General features: G+C 44.1%; 1 protein-coding gene across 6 annotated transcripts in view; it reads right to left on the bottom strand.

Moving 5' to 3' along the window:
• The window catches only part of ARHGEF3 (Rho guanine nucleotide exchange factor 3), a 312,998-nt gene that overhangs the window by 56,536 nt on the left and 232,285 nt on the right, over positions 1-24,177 (bottom strand). Inside the window, exon 1 of one of the 6 annotated variants that reach the window (XM_005887879.3) lies at positions 11,592-11,874. The exons of the other annotated variants lie outside the window; for them this stretch is intronic. Coding sequence (XP_005887941.1) covers positions 11,592-11,687 — 96 coding nt within the window. The 5' untranslated portion in view covers positions 11,688-11,874. Of the gene's footprint in view, positions 1-11,591; positions 11,875-24,177 lie in introns of those variants that run through there. 6 annotated transcript variants of the gene reach the window in all.

Here is a 24,177-nt window from a genome sequence, read left to right as displayed (position 1 = left end):
AATAACAACTATATTAATAGTAATAAATGGCTTCCCAGGTGGCTCAGCGGTAAGCCTGGCAATGGAGGAGACATGGGTTTGATCTCTGGGTAGGGAAGATCCCCTGGAGAAAGAAATGGCAACCCAACCCAGTATTCTTGCCTGGGAAATTCCATGGATAGAGCAGCCTGATGGGCTACTGTTCACAGGGGCCCAAAGAGTTGGACACAACTGAGCACCCTGCAACAGTAACGATACTGACAGGCGATTTTGACCCGGACTTTGTCAAAGTATGTTCCATGCGTGATTTCCTTGATTTCACTTACCCATTTCACAAAGCAGGCAACTGAAGCTCAGAGGGGTGAAAAACTCTGCCTGAGGTCACAGAGCTGGTAGTGACCTGCTCTATGACCTGCTCTATGGAGCCAGACTGAGCCCAAGGCTGCGACTCTCTGCAAGGCTTGGTTCTAAACCACAGCACTGCTGTTTCCTAAGCCAAGGGTCAGGAGCCCTGAAGAAATCAAAGACTGTAGAGGCAGAAGGGACTAAGGGAAGGGGTGAAAAAGTAGGAATGTTGGTTCGACATCCAAGTCCTGAAAAATTCAGGAATCGGCATGCCTTTTGTGAGCTCCCCCCACATCTTAAGAATGCCTGGCCAGGCACACAGGCGCCAAGCTGGTGTTCAGGGCAGGCCAGGGGACTGGTGGGTTAACATCCAGCACCAGGGGGCTCATCGGATGACCCCTCCCAGTGCTGCCTCCCCTCCCCATTTGCCAAACTCCCCACCGAGGCTGCTACATCTCCAACCAGTGTGCCACTGATTGACAATCACTGCCAGTACTTTAGGGTTGTGAATGACCTCATCAAACTCAGGGGAAAATTCCTTGAGGGTCAAAGCATGCCCTTCTTTTCTTTAAACCCAGAAAGAAGGAAAAAAAAAAAAAGCTAGCTAGAGTCTGGTCTCAACAAATATTTACTGACAATCAAACAGCACTGGGAGTCATTTTTAGTTGTCCAACTCTTCGCCAGCTTCTAACAAACGACCTATTTATAATTAAAGTGTGCTGTTAATGAATATGACATGAAAAACTCCCAAAGCAACCTAATCCTCCTCACCTTCCCTGGGTCTATGTCTGTGGTCTGAACGTGGGTGAGGTTCCCAGATGAAACGTGTCAGGTGGCGGCTGGCCTTTAAGACAACACCACACTCCTCATCTCCCATGAGCAGGGTCCCGCTCTACCCAGAGCTCATACCACACCCTCTGCGGGAGAGTTGTTATTGGAACACTAGAAAACCACACTAAATTTTTTCATCCTACCTGGCAGGGATAAATGTGAAACTTGCCAGTGTGCTTGGAACATCTTGTTTTTTCAAAAATAACGCCCAGTGCCAACTTGGATCCCTGGGAAACTGGGTGGATGTTTCTTAAAAGGAAGAAGTGACCTCCCAGTACATCACTTGATAGGGATGTTCATCCACAGCTTCTGCTCAACTTATGGACGGGGAAAATAGATGCTGTTGTGGCTAATGGTCTGTGCAGCACTTAGTCTGGGGATGCCCCCGGCATGCCCCATTTCATCTTGACAACTCCCTTGGAAGTTCTCATTTTACAGATGAGGAAAATGAGGCTTGGAGGATGAGTCATTGGTGCAGGGTCTCTTGCTCATAAGTGGCCAAGTTTGGGATTCAAGTGCAGCTCAGTCTGACCTTCAAATCCAACTTTCTAACCATGACACTCGATGGCTGCCCCAAATTAAAATGTGATCTTGCTCCATCCCTTCCCTCAGGGTAAAGGGGAAAAGGAAGAAGAAGGGATGATTTTGGTTGGAACTTTGGAACTTTTACTTGAAGTTTTGAAAAGAAAAAAAAAAAAAGGTTTTTGTTCTTAGAATAGAAATCCAATTTTATTTTTTTTAATTGGCTAGTAACAAGTTCATAATAATTTTCTATGTCACATTCTAAGCCAGCTTTGTTCTATTTAAAAATGTTAATATCTGAAATCTAGGTTCTATGTTTAAAGCCCAAGTTTCTAGTCTGTAAGTCACTGTACCCAAACTTGGAAATTTTTGTGGCAGAGTGCTAGTCCTAGAAAGGTCTCAGAACTCAACAATGCACTGTTTCCACCCCCTTGGTTTCATCACAGCAGTTTTTTGCTCTATGTATATGTTCCCTGAGCTATTACATAATGTTTCCTTACTTGTAAAAATCAACTCTATCATTGTCTTAAACAGAAAATCACTATCAGCTGCCATAAATAGGAACTACTTTTTTAAAAAATGAACCCCCACTGTTAAATTTCTTTTAGAGATGCTTGCCTGCCTGAGGCCTGTGCTTTGTTAAAAAGAGAAATAAGCAAGTGCCAGAGAGGCATTAAAGACACCAGCTCCAAAGGAACCTTTCTCTTCCACATAATGAGAAAGATCAGAAGGGAACTGGAAAGGGAAAGTGATTCAAAACTGTTTTGTATCTTGTCTCCGGGTCACCTAGTCTTATATCATTTGAGCTACCACAAATGTTATGAAACCCATCTTCTGGGAAATAATGGTCTAAATCAGTCTACTCATTCAGCAACAAAGATGCTGAGGTTCCAAGAAGTTGAGCCTGCTAGCACCCTGACCCCAGCTGGTAGTGAAACTCTTCTAAGAACCAGCTTAGAAATAATTGCTGCTAAAGAAATTCAGGTGAGCACTTAAGAGTCCTACAAAGCAAAGGTTTCTTGATACTGAGCCAGAACAATGCTCACTCTTCTAAATTGTTACAGCCTGGGCACAAAACATTTGGAGACTGACAGGAGAAAATCAGGTATCTTTTTTGATGCTGTCTCCTTCAAAGCTCTCTGAAAAGGCCCCATCAAACAGCTGAGGTGGAAGGCTAGGACTCTTCACTATGCATCTGTGGTTGACACGTCATCTACCGTTCAATTTTTTCGCCTTCAGTCTATTTCCTTCTTCACAGTGGTTTCTCCACAGTGGTCTTCTGCAAGACCGCACCCAGAAGCACCAAGCAGTCACCTACCAGCAAGGAGGATGGCTGCCGAGGTGTGAGAAAATGAATCAAGGCGGCCAAACCTAACAGGATACAGATGGGTCACCCCCACCCCACCTCTGTGAAGTCAAAAATAAGAACACTCGTCTTCACCAGTGACCTTTAATTATCTTCCCTGTGTTTGCCGGGGGTCGTTCTTGACAAGCTTACGTCACTGGGGGATTATGAAACGTTAGCACTACAATATAAGATAACATGCTTGAGGAGGGAGCTTGCACTGGCCTTGTGTCAGGGCCAGGAAGCACAAAGGGAAACTTTATCACTCAGTCCCTTTGGTCATCGGGTCCAACTCCATCTCCCTCTGCCCACTGGCCTGTTCCCTTTTCCCCTCTGCAGCTTCTATCTCTAGCAAGACTCCAAAATTTCAAATCTGACAATGTATGGCAACCAGTAAACATTTAACTTTTTTTTTTTAAGGTCCTGACATAGGTTCTCAGTTTTATCTAATTCAATCAGGTTGCCAGGTCTAGTGGTATCTATGGAAACAGTGCCCTTGGGGAAATACTCTATTTGTTATTACCATTTAATTATCACTTCTGATGCAAATTACATCTGCAGAGCTCAGAAAGACATCATTTTAAGGGATGTCATCTACATGCAGAGAAGTTTGTGTCTCTTTTTTGTGGGTTTCCTGTTTGTTCTAACAGGGATCTCACATTGCCTTCCCAGATAGCTCAGATGGTAAAGAATCTGCCTGCAATGCAGGAAACCTGGGTTTGATCCCTGGGTTGGGAAGATCCCCTGGAGAAGAGAATGGCTACCCATTCCGATATTTTGTCTGGAGAATCCCCATGGACAGAGGAGCCTGGTGGGCTATAGTCCATGGGGTCGCAAAGAGTCAGGCATGACTGAGTGACTAAGCACAAGACCTTGCACTTGGATCTGTAGGAGTTTGGGCCAAGAGAAGGGCCCACAAGTCCACCGGCCCCCAGGTGAGGTATGCAGTGTTCAGGTTAAGTTTAATGTGGCTCACTTTGAACATGCCTAAAACAGTGCTGCTTACAACCAACCTCACTCAGGAACATGACTGGCTTAAGCCAACATTCTGGTGTGCCAAGAGGTTAAGGCTAGTCAAGGAGGGGCCAGCATTTTAGCCTTGCCTCCTGATCTCTCTGAATCTGTTTCCAAGACAGACTGTGCCTTTTGCAGGTCCCTAAGCTGGTGCAGGATTCAAAGGAAACAGTGCACATGAAAACAACAGACTGTTATCAGAACACTCGGCAGCACTGCTATAGTGATCACAATGAGACGAGAAGGGGGATGCTCCGATGAAAGGTCCCTTCCCCCACTTCTCTACACGCCATGTGCATACATATATAGTTACATTGGTTACATCATCTATATAATATGCTCAACTTTCCGCCTCTTCATTTTTCTCAGGAACACTAGGGTATTTCTGTTTGCTAGTGTGGAATGGCTCAAATGATGTCACTGATCCCTGGCCCAGAGGCCATGGCACATGGAGCCATCTCCTCCTCAAAGGTCAGAGAGGTTGCTGGCTCTTCTGGCTGTTATAAGTAAGCAGGAAAGGATGCTCGCCTGGAACCAGACAATCAGACTTAAAGCTTTCAGCTCTGCCAGTCCTGGCTGTGTGATCCTGGGGAAATCATTGAATCTCTCTGACTCCTGGTGTATTCTTATCTTTAAAATGAGGGTTATTATACTCAGGTGAGGCAAAGAATATAAAAGTATTTTGAAACCTATAGAATGCATAAACATAAAACATGAACATTATTGCATATAACGTCATTATGAACAACTGTGGACACACAGCTTTATTCCCACAAGAGTTAGAATACTGGGTGCAAAGATTAGAACCATTTTTGTCTTTTAATATGCACAGAAAAGTCTCCTCACTGCACACAGAAGTATTTTATTTCTCTGCAGCATCCCCAGCTTTGGGTTTTATCATGTCTTTAAAGTACTTGTGACATCAATTAGGTATGAAATAGCATCTTAAAATTATTTGCCTTTTCATTTCTACAATTTCTATTGGAGTGAACTTTTAAAATAATGTTACTTTTGTAATGTGAACTGCCTATTATTATCTTCTTGCCCATTTGTCAACGGACATCTTGGAGTGTTCTTTTATATCTCCATGAATTATGTAGATGACAAAGATTAATCTTTTGTCTGTCATCTCTATTTCAAAAGTCTTTTTCAATGTATCAGTCTACTCCCCTTGTCTAAAAAGTGCACTAAATATAAAAACAATCTTGTTTGTTGATATAACACCATACAGTGTCTTTAGGCTGGTCAGTACTCAAGAGGTCACTGAGGATGTCCAATGGAAATAAGCAAGGAAGAGAAAGAGTTTGGACGTTATGTCCCATTTGGAAAAGTTAGAGGAACCAGGATGTCTAGTCAGGAGAAGACAGGCACCTGGGGGAAGAGTGTGGTGTGGGTACGTGTGTGTGCAAGTGTGAGCATACATTTGTGGAACAGGAGTAGACAGTAGGGAGAGATAAAATACTGACAGAGAGAAAGTGTCATTGTATAATATTCAGCTTGAGAAAGGAATGTTACAATTAAGAAAAGATTTTCTCATGATCCACAATGAACAAAGATGCAATGCATAGGCTTGGAAGGTTCCTGGAAGTGTTTGAACCGAGATTGAAAGGATCCAGCAGTGGACGAGAACTGGGCTCCACGTTCTCAATAGGCCTTTCCCAAAAACTCAGGTTCTCTAATTCAATGACCCCGGGTCATTTCCTAGAGGCTGGTTTTGTTTATTTGTTTCATAAATCCCCGGAAAAAAGCCTGTTTTGCTACTCCTTTCCTCCTCATCTTAAGAGCCAGAAAAAGAAAATTTTAAAAAGTGAACTTACCGTTAAGGTTTCTGGTTTAGCTCCCATTAATTGAGTTGACTAAGAATCAGCTGCCTTCTTGCAAAAGGACACAATGACCCAAACACAGAAGGACCAGGCACAAGTGTTTCTAGACTTTAAAAGATCCGTTCCTTTTCTAGCCAAAGGTTTGGAGGCCTTTCTTGACTAATAGCCTCTTCTTAGCTAATAACCAGTGTCAAGTCATAAAAAATTGAAGGCATTAGAAACCACTGGCCTTTACTCCTAATAGTCCATGAGCCGACACAACAATGATAAATGGCCGTGCAATCACAGCAATTTGCAATCACAAAATGTGAGCCCTGTACCCATCATCGGAGCTGACAAATTATGGAAGGCAACTGTGTGCACACACCACAAACGAAGGCGCCCTTCCAAATACACACACACCATTAGTAACGATTATATGTACATAGGACTCTGTAAAATTTGCCTGTGATCAGTCACTTATTTTCATTTGGTTGTTATGAAAATAGTGGCACTGGTTCAGGATTTTACAAGCAATCACAAAGGATCTTAAGAAAATGACACAATTTGCAAATTCCAGATGGTGGTCAGAAGCTTCCAAGTTACTAGTTTATGTGGAAGGCTGGTGGTTAATGCAGATAAGCAAGATGACTAATTGCAGAACTAACAGTGTCACCTCCACAGTGCTGAGCATGCGGAATTCTGCCAAAGACTAGCTCCTTGGTCTTGAGAAACACAAAATGGAAGTTACCAGAGCCCTCCCAAGTGAAGGTTTGTACAACTCACTCCTGTGGGTCGTGGCCACTCTATGAAGTGGCTTCCAGGCACACTCACTAATGGTGGGGTCTCCCTTCCAGACACTCAGAGAAAAAACGGGCCTTTGACCATGAGGCAATTTGCTCTGGCAGGGATTCTCACCCTTCATGTGTTATGTGGTGAGGAGACTGGCGATTTAGTCATTTAGAGGCAACATGATGTGGTTGGGAAAGTACAGACTTTGGGGTCAGACTGGGTACGAATACTGGCTCCTCTATCTACCGGCTCAGCCATCCTGGAAGGGCCGCTACCCAGCTCTGAGCCTCAGTTTCTTCTAAAAAAAAGGCGGGGGGCAGTTACACCAACCTCACTGGATCATTGTAAGGATGCTTAGAGGACTTACAGTCAGACCTCTGTTGCACGGATGTGCATAAAACAGCATTTGGGGAATAAGGATGGTGATCATGTTTCTTAAAATTGTTTTAGGAAATTTTCTGTGATACAGAGGTCTTGATGATGCTGCCGTTTATGGAGCACTTCCCATGTGCTTAGCACTGTACACGAATCATCTCATTATGGTAGTGCCATCATCATGCCCATTTTACAGCTGTGGGAACTGGGGCTGAGAAAAGCACAGGAGACTGTCCAAGGCCACATCACTAGCAGATGTGGAGATGGCACTGGGACCTGGACAGTCTAATTCCAGAGCTGATGCCCTGAACAGCCTCAAATGTACATATCAGCATATCTTTTCTTTAATAAACCTACTCCTAGTTCACAGGCATCTTGGAAGACCAGGACCCCCAAGATACCGATCCCCAAGAGAACCATGGCCGATGACTATACTCAGCTCTTGCCAGCAAGTGAGAGACCTTCACTGTCCATGAGGCTCCCATCCAGAACCACCTGAGGTCTCACGATTCATGAAGTCTAATTAATCACCTGATGAAATCAAGATTCCAACTGCAATAACTCCTTGGAGCTATTTCCATGTAGTTGGCTGTATAAATGGTCAGCTCCACACTGTATGATACAAATTCCAAGAAATGTATAAACCACTAGAAGCCAGCTCACCTCCTTAGCTCTCCAGCTGGCATGTAAGGAACACAGCTCCAGATGCATATATTTCAAATACACTTATGGACTGACTCGGGGCATAAATTATGGTGGGGCACAGAGTTCACCTTGCCCTTTAAAACAGAAACTTTAAAGGTACCTCCTCAGTTAATCAAGTGCTCAAGATTATGTACTCAGAAGAATGTGTTTCAAGGCACTTTACATGGCTTTTGTTTTGCATCCCCCCTTTTTCTTCACAGAGGTAAACATCCTTAGATGCCACAGGATACACTGGTATTAAAACCTAGACTGAATCCATCAGGAAACCTGGCACTGGGTCTTGGCTTAACTGCTGGTTTGCTCAGTGGCTTTCTGCAAGTCACTTCCCCTCAGCGTCTTTATGCATAAAGTGAGCAGAATAATACTTGTTTTATGTTACTCTTACAACATGGTTGTGTTCTCAAATGAGACATTAAATGTGGTACTTAGAAAAAGAATTGAATTCCATCATTTCTAGGTCATTCCAAGGTTCCACATAAAGTTACTGGCTGAGTCAAAGTTAGAACAAAGGGACAAGTCAGGACCATATACAAGAGAGACAAAAGCAATGACTACAAACATCACTAACTAAACCTGGCCTAAACTAGATCGACATCTGAGACAGTGAATCCTAAAACCAAAAGTAAGCTGTTCATCATATTGTCAGATATATTCTTAGAAAGAAAATAACAGAATCACCACTTTTTTCATTAAATGGACTGCAAAACACCTAAAACCTTCTCACCAGGCTCCAGCTTCCTTAGCCAACATATACATGCATTTGAGCCTTCTTTCTTGAAAAGCAAACCTCCCCATGGGAAAACAGTGACTTCTGACTTGGGATCGGTGTAATTCATGAGGACTAACAACTTTTCTTTGAGTGACTTAATCAGGTATTCAAAGCACTTAATAATGCCTAGAAAAATCAGTTCCTCCTGGCATGAGAAGTAAGTACCCATTAAATATATATATATATAAAAAGATCAATGGAACAAAGTTGCATTGATGAGTCAGAAGAAATAAGCTTAATGATGCTCATGCGATACTGTTTCTCTGTCAAAGTCTAGTGCTACTGCACTAAAATGAACTAAGCTCCTTAGATTTCATGGTTAATGATTAGAGCTGGAAGGATCAAGTTGGTTGTCATAATAAAATTAAACATCTGCAACCAAACTCATATACCTATGTCATAAGAAATACTAGATTAAGGAGCTACATTGTATTAATAGCATAATCCATGTAGAATAATTTTAATATTTAAAATAGATAATTTAAAGAAGATAAATATTTAAACTATATCATTTTTCTCTATCACTGAAAACTATCATTGAAATTTTAAAATGCACAAAGCATTTAATCCCGAGTAGAAATTTTGTTATGATGTGTTTTCGAGAAAATGTCTGTTGTTGCACATTTTTACTCAAGTGCATGGTATCAAATGCACATTAGTGACACCCACCCCTTCCCCATGAGCCTTGCCCAGCACACTTGCTGCAAGAATAAACAAATGCTGGAAGGTACTTGCCCATGCATCGCTGTGTGCCCACTGTCCTCCTCACAGCAAATTCTGAAGGAATAGTCATGATGTGCTAAAGGGCACAGGTGCTTTGCTTCAGCTACCCCTGAAGGTTAAAAAGGACTTTGGATTGGCCAATCCTTCTTTTCAGCATAACCACCTTCTTTCTACAAAGAAAATGATCCTGAAAAACTACCTGTATTGGAACTAACAGTCCATACCTAGCTTATAAACAAGGATATAATCATGTTTTTCAAAAGGCCAACTAGCATATGCTGTTTTTTAAACACAAATGCTGATGACACCTGCTGGTAGCAAATATATTTTAATTAACTGCCTATGGAGAAGTGAGGCCTGCAAAGGAGGGCTGTCTTCTGAGCTGATATTGAAACAGAAAACGAGCCCCCACATCACTTAGGTTTCTTTTTCTAACTCTGCCTATTGACATTATCAGGAAGCGAAATGCCAGATTAATCAAGCTAGGGGATGTACTGGATTTGCCTTCTTGGACTCGAGAAGTATACAGTACACGAGACACTTCTACTCTGATTTAACCACTAGGGGGAAAATCCTAAATAGTGATACCTGAAAAATATTACCAACTATTTAAAAAATTGTTCCTCTCCCACGCTTATTCCTATACCAGAACATCCCCATAAAAGGAAATTAAGTCACATTTCATAATCTGGACCCAGCTACCGTGAAGAAAATTAGTATTTGACTTCTGGTGATACATTGTTCATATCCATTTGTGAGATACAGATATATGTGTGTGTGTGTGTGTGTGTGTGTGTATATATATATATATATATATAAGAAAAGAATAAGAAAAAATGAAGCATATGGGTTTTACACCTACACCTTTAGTCAAACTGCACAAAAATATAGGACTAAGTGATAGCAGAAAGGGACCAGAGTCTAGAGCTATCCTCATTATTCTTTTCTTTGACTCAATTCAATTTATTAATTAAACTCGGTTACGCTTGCTTCTTTCCAAAAGGAATTTGAGCAGACATTAGCTTCACTGCTCCTACATTCATTAAATTGTGAAGTTCCCCCTGAAAAGATCATATATTTATTCTAAGCCTGAACAACCTGAATTCTGTGCAGTTGCTGTCCTGTCAAAACTTCAGTAAGAGCCCAAACACCACTAAGACCATCACACTTCTACAGCTGCTGGGAACAAAAGCCCTTTGTGAAAATATACAAGTGAAATGAGGTGTGGGACAAGGGTGAGAAGTTAGTCTCTACTCAACTTATAGAAAGCTGATTATAACCTGAAACTGTTTATAGAGTTGTGTCAGTGTGGAGCAGCTCTTGTTAGAGGCAATGAATCTTTGATGCTGTTCTCCCAAATATACATAATTCAGTGAACCAACTGCACATAGCTAAGCAAACCCAAGGGTGGCAAGTGGGTGGACCCCCAAAAGCATTGTGATAAGACCGGAAGCACCCCTTCCCCCAGACTTTCCCCCTCATGGTGGGGGCAGAGTGGAGATCTCCCAGAAACACATCAGCGGAAATGATGATCTGGGTCCTGTGGATCCCACTACAGCTTAGTCACAGCAAAAGTGCAGTCTAATGAAAGCAAGTGTATTCCCCAAGACCCTCAAAGAAAGAGACACTTTCTCCTCCACCTGAATCCAACCTTTAAGGCCAGTGAGCTCTTTGCCAGAGATAAAACACACCGAGGAAAAGACAGACTAAACACCAGCCAGGAGGACTCCCTCACCTCACCCTCCCGGTACAGGAAAGTTACCAGGAGGAGAAATGCTTCCAGTCTTCCAAGACAGCTTCCCACTGCCCCAGGGAATTTAATTCATTTTCAGAATCCACATGCGACACATTCAGATTACTCATTTAGCTCCCAGACCCCCAACTGAATGACTCCCACTGGCCACAGGGACAAGCAGAGGTGCCGTGTCCTGTCTTTGCTGCCAAACAGCTGCAAGTCCAAGCCTGACAGGTGAGAGGTCCCAAGGGGTCCTCAAGAATGTTCCCCTGCCCTCCCCCAAACCTCCTGCAAGAGGAAACCTGTGCTTTTAAAGGGTAGCTCTTCCCTGACGACTGAGCCCACTGATGCACTATGAGAAAGCCCCTCTGTGGAGTGGATCCAGTCTGTGAGCTCTGCAGGATGCAAGAGAGAGGTAGGGGCAAAGAGATGGGGACAGAGGAGGTGGCGCTCTTTTGATCCATAGAGAGGGGGTGGAAGGGAGGCAATGAGATAAAGACAAGAGTTAGAGATGAAGACAGGGAAACAGAGTGTATGAGAGATGGAGAGAGAGAGAGAAAGAGGAACACACAGAGTGAGAGATGGGAAACAGTGACACAGAGAGGGAGTGGAAAGAGTAAGAGATGCCCAGAGAGGTCCAGGTGGAGGTCCTACCTCGGCGTCCTTGGCTGGACTGCTGGCCGGGGGTACCTCCAGGCTACAGTTCGCTCTCTTGACCGTGAGGTAGAAGGGGTAATCCTTGGCTACCATGGCGGCTGCCGGGCCTGCCCGTTGGGATGTCACCGCTGATCCGATAAGACCACAAAACTCCCAGGCGAAAGGGGGTCCCAGCTCCACGGTGCCAGCGGTGGTGCCGGCGGCGGTGGCGGTGGCGGCGGCGGCGGCGGCTACACAGAGACTGACAGCCGGCTTCTTTAGCCTACCTCCTACAGACTAAGGCGCACAGGCTAGAAGGGGGCGGAGCCTAGACAGAGCCCGCCCATCTTGGGCGGGGAGTGGGCGGGCCCTGGAGGGCCCGCCCCGACCCCGACACGTCCTGGGAGCGCTCAGATGCCGCCCCGCGGAAGCCCTCTCCGGAGCAGCGAGGGTATCGGGCCGCTGGACCCTTCCTCCCGCAGGCCCCGAAGTCGGGGCCGCGCAGCCTCAGTGGCAGGTCCGCTCGGGCTCCCTGGCCCTCGTGGGGTGGAAGAGGCAGCGGACAGAATGGAGGCTGGGGCGAAGCCGGGAGGAGGCAAGCGGCCTTGGGGGAAGTAAGCTCTTTAAAAGCCCATATTAAGAAGAAGCGGTATTCTGCCTCGCCTTACTCACAGCCAGTCTCTCCATATACATATATATGGAGTATACATATATATATGTCATTGGAGTGTAATCTACAAAGAGTAAAATGCTCCCATTTTACTGTACCGTTAATTGAGTCTTAATAAATGTAAACACTAGAATAACCACCTCCATAATCGGGACACAAAACCTTTCCACCACTTCCAAAAAGTATCCTAGAGCCCTGTCCTCTGCACCCACTTTTAAGTATGAAGAGGCTGGTAAGAGGCTGCCTGCCATTCAGAAGAGGAATCTGACGGGGTGTGTCCAGACAAAGCTGTCCAGTGATGAGCTGACACTACTGGAGTGGGTTGCCATTTCCTTCTCCATGGGATCTTCCTGGCCTAGGGATCAAACCAGCATCTCCTGCACCGCAGACAGATTCTTTACCACTGAGTCACCAGGGAAGCAACATCCGCCATTAGGGAGTGCTTAAATAAACTCTTATCACTATGGAACACCACTCAGTTGCAGTCATTTTGAAGATGGGCCTTTGGGTGCGGCATGGAAAGATCTTCAAGGTATCAGGTTCAGTTAAAAAAACTATTGCAGAGTAAGCAGTATAATACCATTTGTGTTAAAAAAAAAAAATCTACAAATGAATACCATATATTTTCTATAGAGAAATGTAGGTTAATACCATTGAAAACCATTTGGAAGGACCCATAGCAAATTTTTGGTGGCCCAGATGGTAAAGAGTCTGCCTGCAATGCGGGAGACTTGGGTTCAATCCCTGGGTTGGGAAGATCCCCTGGAGGAGGGCATGGCAATCCACTCCAGTATTCTTGCCTGGAGAATCCCCATGGACAGAGGTGCTTGGTGGGTTACAGTCCATGGGGTCTCAAAGAGTTGTACATGACTGAACGACTAAGCACAGCACAGCAAATTTTTATGGGGCTGAAAGGAGGCAGCCAGTTCCAGGGGAATTAAAGGTAGTGTACAAAGGAGAACTTCACATTTATAGCTAATATGTTCTTAAAATTTTTACATGAATTGCTACTTGGGAATTTAGAAATTAATTTTTAAAATATTAAAATGATCATTATCTCAAAAGTTATTTTGTAGACTGCACTGTTGAGTGTTCTTCCCCTCCTATCAAAGTCATGGTCACAGCAAGTGGGGGTCTATTCTTCAGACATCTTAGGTGTGCAGGAGGTCGTGGGAATGGAAATATCCAGTCCCTGCTTAAGTGTTCTCTGCTCTGGCTGAGGCCAGAATCCAGCAACTCCCACTCTCCAGGCAGGAAACCTCATGGTATACAGCCCTTTCATCCCAGGTACCAAGCCCACATGCTGGCACTAAATGTGCCTGCTTTCCTGCCCAGCCAGTGTGGACAAACTGCCTTCAGAAGCAAAGAGAATCTGGCCCAGTTCTGCCAGTCTCACTCTTGCCAACCATGTAAAGGAAGCTGTTGAAGGAGTGAGGTTCAATGGACATTGAAGAGAGCACCTGATTTTTCTTCCTCCTCGAATATACACCCTAAAGCAGTAGGAAGGAAGTGGTTGAAAAGGAGGTTTGGAATGGGAAAGAGTACCTCAGGACTACTGATCTTTCTCCTACCTGTATTCTTGAACACAGCTTTGTCCTTTTAGCCTGAACGGTGCTGATGGAGAGCTTCATCGAGGCTCACTGCAAGTCTGGTCAAGTTTGAGGTGGGGAGTGAGGGACAACCCTGTATCCAAGGGCAACCAACCAAAGCAGCCCCTGATTAATCCTGCCACCAAGAGTCTCATACAGGGCTCCTCTGGCTGTCAAGGATTTGAGCTGAAGCTTGCTCCTCATTCCCTTTCCCTCCCTGATCCTCTGGCCCCTGCAGGCCCACCGCCTCAACTAGGCAGGTGGCCTGGCCAGTAAATTGTCCCTTCATGGATGGGCTTTGAACCCTGGTGGAGCTGGCTTGGCATTGACTTCCAATTGGGAGTGTACAGCCAGCACTTGGTGAAGAAGAGAGTGACTCTGGTAAATTATGCCAGCCCTGGGGCTGGGCTACTCAATGCAGGATTCTCAGGACCAAGGAGGAAGTCTGGGTAATGTAAATCTGCATGTGCGTGCTAAAGTTGCTTCACTTGTTTCCAACTCTTTGCAACCCTGTGGACTGTATAGCCTGCCAGGCTCTTCTGTCCATGGGATTTCTGAGGCAAGAATACTGGAGTGGGTTGCCATGCCCTCCTCCAGGGGATCTTCCCAAACCAGGGATCAAACCTATGTCTCTTATGTCTCCAGCATTGGCAGGCAAATTCTTTACCACTAGTGCCACCCGGGAAGCACAGTGTAGTAATAAGTCAACCCTAAGGAAGAGAGGGGACGTTAATCTCAACTACAAGTATTGTAGAGTGAAGAATATTCATAATGGTTGATGAAAAGGCTGCCATATCCACTTGTTCTTAAAACATTTTTTTTTTGCCCCTCTTCAAAGAATGGAACCATAAAAAGCAATCAATATACATGGTACAATATATGTGCAGCAAACTTATGTTTTTCCCATTGTCTATGCTGCTGCTGCTGCTGCTGCTAAGTCGCTTCAGTCATGTCCAACTCTGTGCGACCCCATAGACGGCAGCCCAACAGGCTCCCCCGTCCCTGGGATTCTCCAGGCAAGAACACTGGAGTGGGTTGCCATTTCCTTCTCCAATCCATGAAAGTGAAAAGTGAAAGTGAAGTCGCTCAGTCGTGTCCGACTCCTTGCCACCCCATGGACTGCAGCCTACCAGGCTCCTCCGTCCATGGGGTTTTCCAGGCAAGAGTACTGGAGTGGGGTGCCATTGCCTTCTCCACTGTCTATGCTAGGCAGAGGTAAAGAAAGAGGAAAAGTGAGAGAGAGATTGCTAATGGCCAGTAACAATTTAAATAAGTGTGAAAGGGAAAATGGGTATCTGGATTTCCTTTGGGTGGATTTCCTTTGGCTTGGATTTCCAAGCCTCTCACAGCTTGAGTGTCTCACCACCATAAAGATTTTGATGTTTAAAGACATATATTTTTGGTATAATAAGGCCTATAAACTGAAACCAGCAATTTTGGTTATATGCAAGTCAGGGATGTGGTCCCTGAGACACTCAGAGGCTTTTCAAGGGTATTGTTGAGTCCACGCAATTTCCACTTTCAGAACCTCCCTCGTGTGTGCATGATACACTGCTCCAACATTAGCAGATGTGGAGTTTGGGCAATCTGCCTAGTATTCCAACCGGAAGTGTTTATGGTCGAAGCCTTGGTCAGAAAGTAGGCTGCTCTACAGGAGGGTTCCCAAGCACACCCCCTGAAGCTGGTGCCACAGTGGAGAGAAGTCAGTCCAACTCTGCAGTGCTACCCAGCTTAGCGGCCCCAGGAGCCCAGCATTCCCCATTCTGCCTGTGTGTGTGTTTATGGGCTTAAGAACAACACTGCCTGAACAGTCAGCTTCACTCAAAGCAACGGCACAAAGTGCCTTTCAGGACTTGCCTTCGGCACAACCCGTTATAATCCTGTAAATGCTTCACAGCCAGGCAGTGTTCCTCGCTAGCCAGAAGCCTGGAGACTGGAATAAAGAAGCCTGTTCTGCATTTCCAGGAACGGTGCCAAGAGCAGAGCCTGCATTCTCGCCTGGGCTAAGCAGGGCACATTTGTGCTGTTGATGGAGTGGTGGGCTTCTACCCACAAGCCCGGCACTGGTTGTTAGCTCCTTTTAGACGAGCAGACAGCCAGGCATGACTGGGAGGCCATCAATCAGCTCCCCAAATCCCCAAATGCCAAGACTGAGTGGAACAGGCCCAGCATGAGGCTAAAACTTCACAAGTTAAAGTGGTTGTGACAGTCTTCTCAGCCAATGGGACAACATTATATTGTTGTTGTCCTGACAGCATTATACTTAAAATATCTTCCACCCATTCCTGAATCTCTATGGCAGAAAGGTGAGTAATACACACCTGCTCAAGAAATATAGCTGAGTTTGAAACACGGCCTTTCACCTGTAACCTCTGCTGTGAGGTGTGCATTTGTAGAAGGAGCACAAGTGAGGGTAGCAGATATCCCAAAGCCTAGCCTTCAAACACAATGTACCTCTGTCTGCTTCCTTGGCATCTGGAGCCATCTCGTCTACCTGTGCTAATCTGACACAGTCGTGTATGTACATGTTGGACACACATGTGTACCAACACGTGGCTCCCCTTCTGTTTGGGGGACATTCCCAGCTAATGACCAAGTTCCCTCTCCTCTCAGTAATTTCAGTCTTGATGGGAGAGGGTAGTTAAAAGCCTGAAGAAGTTCTTGTAGTGAATTCTGAGAGATCAGAAGTGTGGTTTACTACCAGACAGGTAAAAACAGCACAAATCAAGTACTGATAATATCTAAAATCATAAAATCATCTAAAACTTCTCCCTTTGCCTGGGGATATGTCCACTGGCTCCAGGCTAGATTTACGAATGTATATACCTGGCTATTCTAAAGCTGGAAGACTTCATTCTTGCCTTCTCTCATAGATCTCATTTTCTAAAACAAGTCTGAAAAACTGGTTAGGTGACAGCATCTTATCCCAGTAATGAGCTTATCTTGTGACTTATTAGCTATAATTCAAAAACAATCAAGATTTTATGGTGAAAAACCAAGAATACTATGTGTCATGCTCTGATATAACACAGATAGGTACAGTCATTATATCAGTGATTCCCAAAGGGGTACGATTTTGTTCCCTGGGTGACATTTGGCAATGTCTAGATGTTTTAGATGGTCACTGGGGGAGGGAGCTAGTGTCATTTAATGGGTAGAGGCCCAGGATGCTGGTAGACATCCTATAATGCACAGGACACCCCCCCCCCCACACACACACACCAAAGAATTAACAGGTTCAAAATGCTTATAATGTCACAGTTGACAGACCCTACATTAAAGAGTAGAGCTGAAACACGGCATCAGAGCCAGGACAACCTGTTGGTTTTGACCTCAAGGATATTTTCGCTTTAGGCCGTGATCGTTGGTTGATGTCAAATGTCAGTTTAGGCACAGTGGAGCTGCAAACAAAATGTTTGAGTGCCAAGAAGCCTTAGAATATTGACATGTCTAGAATCTTTCCTTCATGCCCAAACCTGACCCTTAACAGAATAACAGACTTCATAAAGCATGAAAGGAGAAAAGGATAAAGAAGAACATGAGTAAGGGGGAAAGGAAGAGAAAATTATCTTAACCTGTTTAAGATATGAAAATGTACTTGAAAATACCAGTGAAAATGAACAGACAATTTAAGAAGAACTTGGAAAGGGGGAAGAAATGTTTTTCCCAGGACAAACTTTCAGTTCAGTTGAGTTGCTCAGTTGTGTCTGACTCTTTGCAACCACATGGACTGCAGCACGCCAGGCCTCCCTGTCCATCACCAGCTCCCGGAGTTTACCCAAGCTCATGTTCATTGAGTCGGTGATGCCATCCAACCATTTCATCCTCTGTCGTACCCTTCTCCTCCTGCCCTCAATCTTTCCCAGCATCAGGGTCTTTTCAAATGAGTCAGCTCTTCGCATCAGGTGGCCCAAGTGTTGGAGTCTCAGCTTCAACATCAGTCCTTCCAATGAACACCCAGGACTGATCTCCTTTAGGATGGACTGGTTGGATCTCCTTGCAGTCCAAGGAACTCTCAAGAGTCTTCTCCAACACCACAGTTCAAAAGCATCAATTCTTCAGCACTCAGCTTTCTTTATAGTCAAACTCTATAGGACAAACTTTACCAGCATATTTAATTATTTTAGGTGGCAGAAATGCAAACGTGGTGATAAAATAAAAACCCCAAAGGGTTCGGCTTACTGTGTTTGTGATACATAGCACAGCCTGTGCAGTCAGAGATCTGTCCTCACTCAAGGTTTTGTAATAAGAATGCTAACTTTTTGATCTCAGCTGATTACTATCAGCAGGCTTGCTTTGCTTATAGAATTTAAGCCAATTGTTAGAACACTTTTTGTACACTGAACTTTATGGAGAGCCTGCATTTAGTTGAAACTATTTCATATTTTTGACCAAAAATTTACTAAACTTTTTATATTCCAAAACTACTTATTCTCTTTAGACTACAGCAATGTATGTATCAGTAGTTTTTTTTTTTTTTTTTTTAATACTAACCACTGCATGGAGACACTGGAATCTAAAATGTATCAATTCTAGCTTTGGATAGTGGAAATGTTTTATTTTCCATCAACTACAAACTCAGCATCAAAGTACCATATTTCATCAAACTAAGATGCCAAAGACTGAAATATGTTCTATTATATTATGTACAGCTAAGAAAGAAAATAAAAATTGCCAATTACATTATAACACACGGTGGGAGGTAGGAGGGAGATTCAAGAGGGAGGGGACATATGTACTCCTATGTTTAATTCATGTTGATGTATGACAAGTCAAACCAATATTGTAAAGTTATCAATCAATTAAAAATAAGTAAATACTTTATAAAATGAAAAAAAATTATAACACATGATCAATTGTAAGATACATCCCAATTCCAGAGAAGTTAAAAATGTGGGGAAAGTGTGGGTAACAATGAAATATAGCACTATTCATATCTTCTGGCCAGGATTTGAAAATCTACACATTTATAGAAAAGTGAATTGTGGGGATTTAGGGACAATAATTCTAGAGACCACGTGCAGTGAAATCAACTGAGAAATTTACCATATCCAGATTACTGGGCCCCACTTTGGATTAACTGAACTGGACTCTTTAGCAGTGGACTCGAGAAATTTGAATTTTTGATAAACTCCCTTCAAGACAGTGTGAGTTAGGATTATCAGGAGACCACAGATCCTTGGTGCCCAGGGGGCAACGAGCCCACTGGCTGTAGTATTGCAATCCAGAACAGGCACAGAGCGCGCTGCTTATTTGCTCAGGCTGTGCTGAGGAACCATACACACTGCACAGCCCACTAGAAACATATGGGTGCAGCAGGGCCACAGCAAGAAATACGCAACTCCACACTCCCAGTGAACTACCAACTAAGCCACCCACCAGGAGATGGGTTCTGGCTCTTGGGACTTTGATTTACAGTCTCCTATCCAAAAGTTCCAACTAAAATCATGCTTATCTCTTCATAGCCAAGGGGCATGATTGCATTTACATTTTTAAAAAATTAGCGGCAGCAGTAGAGAATGGGAGGAGGGCGGTTGGCTTGAGATGTTTACTTGAAAAAGCTCCTGGGGTTTATTGTGGGGGTGGGGAGGGGACAGTAGCGTGAGGAGAAGACCTTAATTACAGAACGAGTTTAACCAGCACAGACAGACTCTGGGACTCCTAGCAAGCCTGGTTCTCACTCTTCTGGTGGGAGCGGAAGTCAGCTGCTGTGTGGTAGAAAGCAGCTCATTAGCTCAGTGTTCCTCGTGCTGTGGGCATCCCATAACACTACAGGGGCATGCAAGGGTGTTGGTTGAGTGAGCTGAGGTACAGGAGCTTCTGAATTTTTCCATCTTACACCTAAAACTAAGCTCAGAAAATACAGGTCCCACATGCCTGCAATTTGGACAGAACCCAAAGCCTGTGCAACAGAAGGCTGAAGAAAAGCACCAGTTTCTAGTTCACCAACTTTTATTAGTGCATGATCATTTAGTTCTTCGGCAAGACAAGAACCACCAACCAGATAGCTTCCTGGCTAATTCCTCTCCTCCAAGACAGTCCTCAGTCCCCCAGCAAGGGGAACCTTTACTTTGTACCCCCCTAGTGCTGAGTGAAAGTGGAACTTTTAGTCACTCACTTGTGGCCAACTCTTTGGGAGCCCATGGACTGTAGTTCGCCAGGCTCGTCTGTCCATGGAATTCTCCAGGCACAAGAATACTGGAGTGGATTGCCATTCCCTTCTCCTGGGGATCTTTCTGACCCAAGGATCGAACCTGGGTCCCCTGCACTGCAGGCAGATTATCATGTGGGCCACCAGGGAAGCCCACTGCACTGATTACCTCTCCCTAATATTCATCGCGCTCATAATGACTGATTCAGCATGTCTCTACCTACAAAGGCACAGGGACCATAACTCTCTCAATCACCGCAACAGCTCTAGCTCCTTCTATCATTCTGGCTGGCGCATGGTAGAAGGATCCATCTTTGTTGAAATAAAAATTAAATTGAAATTAAATTAAATGGAAAAATTAAGTAGAACATGTCATAGAGAAGGTAAATTCAGAGACTTTGTGCAATGAGGAAAGCTGTCTAAAGTTTCTGAGATGGGGGACTTTTCCCAGGTGTCCCAGAGGTTAGGACTTCACTTTCCTATATAGGGGGTGTGGGTTTGAGAAGCCAAAAACCTAAAACATACAATACAAGCAATATTGTAACAAATTCAATGAAGACTTTAAAAATGGTCTACATAAAAAAAAAAAAAAACAACTTCAAAAGTTTGTAAGATAGGACCAAGAAATCACATGCAGAATACCACCATGGGCTGTTAAAAGAAAATTTGAAAGGAGACATGAGTCCCTTAATAAGCTTCTTGAAGAGTCCCAAACTCACTGAAACTGCTTGTAGAGATGGCACCTGCAGTGTAAGGCTACGGGAGCCCTGCTGGATTTTACTGTGAGCTTTTGGTTCCCTCCAGCTTTTTACAGACTCTCAGCAATTTACACTAATTTCTGAACAAGGTAGACTTGCCAGGGAGATTGAGACTCTGGTGGCAAAGAGATGTCAAATAGTTTGTTTTCAGAGATTCCTAGTGACAACCCCATCTTCCTTTTTTCTTCCCTGTGGTGGCTCTTTCTTCCCTTTCCTGTTCTAAGTGTCTGATTCCAGGTTAAACTATATATTTCTTTTTTCTTTGCAATTTGCCATGTTCATACCTAGTACTATTAATACAGAGACTTTGTTCTCTTGAAGGGGGCCCTGGGTGGCTGACTTTCAAGGGGAAGGGGAGATTTTGCCCATTGTTTCTGCAGGATCAAACATGGTTCTGGTCTAATGTTTCCAGGCTGATGTGAAATTATGGACTTGAAAACGTTTTTGTCTGAGGGAGCCAGTCAGAGAGGAAGGCAACTTCTCTTCCGGCTGCTCTGCTGGTTGCTCTGCTTGTGCCCTCCCTGCCTGGGCCTCCTCACCTGGAGTCTGACAAGAGGCGCTTTGAGAGCTCACTCTGGCTTAGACACAGTGTGCGCTGAACAAAACTCATCTGTCTGGGGGTGGGAGGAAGGTAAGAGAGAATTAAAATGGTAAAGCCAACATCACGTGGTTTCCTCCTTGAACTTTAATAACCCAGTGCTGCCTGCAGGCTCAGAAAAGCCATATGCAATGGGTAGGTACAAGGATTGCTCTGGTGCCAGGAAAATGCAGTAAGACATAACTTTTTATAAGGTAAGCAATGAATAAACACCCTGCAGGAACAAAACAGCCTTTAACATCTCTGAAATTGGCAGCCAGATAGATGCCTGAAACCTTGGTTCTGTGCATCATCAATGCACAACAGATAAGACCACCTTCAACATTAAGTCATCTTCCAGAGGAAACAACAGCTGGGGAGGCCGAGTTTTTATGATTCTCAGGCTCTCAGGGCAGGAGGGGAATTCAACAATTCAGTCAGTATTTTCTTTACCACAGCAAGTCCCATTTTAATACCTGTTAGAGGTTTCCCACATGTTGGGCAATTTTTCTAGAATGTCTTCAGAAGGAAAACATTCTATAGTCTGCCTTGGTTTCTGAAAGAGCTGTCTTTCTCCCTGGGCTGCGGGTAATTTTTTTTTTTTTTTTTGGTCTCATGATATTATCAAGAAGATCTGAAACCACAACGCTTCATCTGGATTCTGCTGTTGTTATAAAAAGGCAGTTTGGGGTTACACTTCACCCTCAAAAATGTTAAGGGAAGTGCCTGTCACCAACAGTCAAAAATAAAAATGAAAATGATGCTGGCAGAGCTCAAAAACCAAAGGGGTCAGCATTTTGCTTCAGTTTCCTGTTCATAAAACTTTATAAAAACAACCCACCCATTAAAGAAAAAAAGCCCACAACAATAGCTCATTATTCTTTTCCTAAACGCTTGCCTCATGCCACTCTGAAATTAGGTGCCATCACGTTTCCTGAGTTATGGGCTCCAAACACCACATCCCTTTCCTCCCTTCCGTGCCCCCACCCCACCTGGCATCGTTCCTGAATTTAGACACTTCTCCAGTTTACGAGCTCAGCAGAGGCCAGTGTTGCCCCTCCTACCTGTCCAGAGGAGGCCAGGCATCTGTTCCAGCTGGAAGCAGGAATAACACAGGCTTCCTTCCCTCAAATTAATTTTCATTTCCTAAATAAGCTTTTAATATGGAAAGTGCAAAATTTCAAAGTGAAGGAAAAAAAATTCCTACAGACTGCTCCAGTAAACTGATAATTATAAATGCACTATCTCCTGACATTAATTTTTGGAGAATAAGGTATTTCCCTTCTACCCTCCTTCTACAATAACAGTAAAACTTTATGGACTATGTAACACCTCATCCTTCAGTACCTGGGAGAACACTGGGGAATACAAGGTCTAGAATAAGAAGCCTGAATGCAAACACCAAGGTTTCCACTTGCTGACTATATGGCTTTGGACTTTATTTAATCATGCCAAACCTCAGCTTGGACCATAAAGAAGGCTGAGTCCTGAAAAATTGATACTTTTGAACTGTGGTGTTGGAGATGACTCTTGAGAGTCCCTGGGACTGCAAGGAGATCAAACCAGTCCATCCTAAAGTAAATCAATCTTGAATATCCATTGGAGGAACTGATGCTGAGGTGGAAGCTGCAATACTTTGGCCACCTGATACAAAGAACTGACTCATCGGAAAAGACCTTGATTTTGGGAAAGATTGAAGACAGGAGGAGAAGGGGATGACAGAGGATGAGATGGTTGGATGGAATCACTGACTCAATGGACATAGGTTTGAGCAAGCTCCGGGAGATGGTGAAAGACAAGGAAGCCGGGCGTGCTGCAGTCCACGGGGTTGCAAAGAGTTGGACACAACTGAGCGACTGAACAACAACAATAACTTCAGCTTAATCAATTGGAAAATGGGGATATGAGAGTTTAAAGGCTTTAATAAGAAAAAATATATGCATGGGTGCTCAGTTGAATCCTACTATTTGCAAGCTTAGGAAGATCCCCCGGAGAAGGAAATGGCAAGCTACTTCACTATTCCTGCCTGGAAAGTTCCATGGATGGAGGAGCCTGCTAAGTTACCATCCATGGGATTGCAAAGAGTCACACACAACCGAGCAACTTCACTTCACTTCACTTTGCAACCTCTTGGACTGCAGCCCATCAGACTCCTCTGTCCGTGGAATTCCCTATGCAAGAGTACTGCAGTGGGCTGCCATTTCCTTCTCCAGGGGATTTTCCCAATGCAGGGATCAAACCCATGTCTCCAGTATCCCCTGCATTGGCAGGCGAATTCTTTATCAGTGCCACTATCTGGGAAGCCCATAGTTTAATGAGTTCCTCTATATGTCAGCATTTAAGGCACAAGGCAAGCACACAGTCTATACTGTTATTAACCTTTCTGGTATCATCCTACCCTCTCTTTTCTCAAAGAATCAGAGAGGAAAGGTGGAATTTGGGGATCTTTTCCACCCACCTTGCCTTAAAGGGGTTAATTCTTTAAAGCAGGATTTCAAATATTGATTCAACTATTGGACATGTATAAAAGAAGAGGCACAGTGAAGAGTGAACTGACCTAAATGTGAAAACATTGGATCCAACACCGGTTCTACCACTAAATTTGCCATGTGACATCGAGCAAGTCAATTAAACTCTCCAAGGTGCAGTTTCTTAAACTGTAAAATACGGCAATTAAAAATTCCCTGACAGCTCAGTTGGTAAAGAATCTGCCTGCAATGCAGGACACCCCAGTTCCATTCCTGGGTTGGAAAGATCCCCTGGAGAAGGGAAAGGCTACCCACTCCAGTATTCTGGCCTGGAGAATTCCATGGACTATATAGTCCATGGGGTTGCAAAGGGTTGGATACAACTGAGCAA

Source organism: Bos mutus, chromosome 22 (assembly GCF_027580195.1).
Source record: "Bos mutus isolate GX-2022 chromosome 22, NWIPB_WYAK_1.1, whole genome shotgun sequence".
Taxonomy (NCBI): Eukaryota; Metazoa; Chordata; class Mammalia; order Artiodactyla; family Bovidae; genus Bos; species Bos mutus.
Note: the sequence above shows the minus strand (reverse complement) of the source record. Positions and strands in the feature narration are given on the sequence as shown.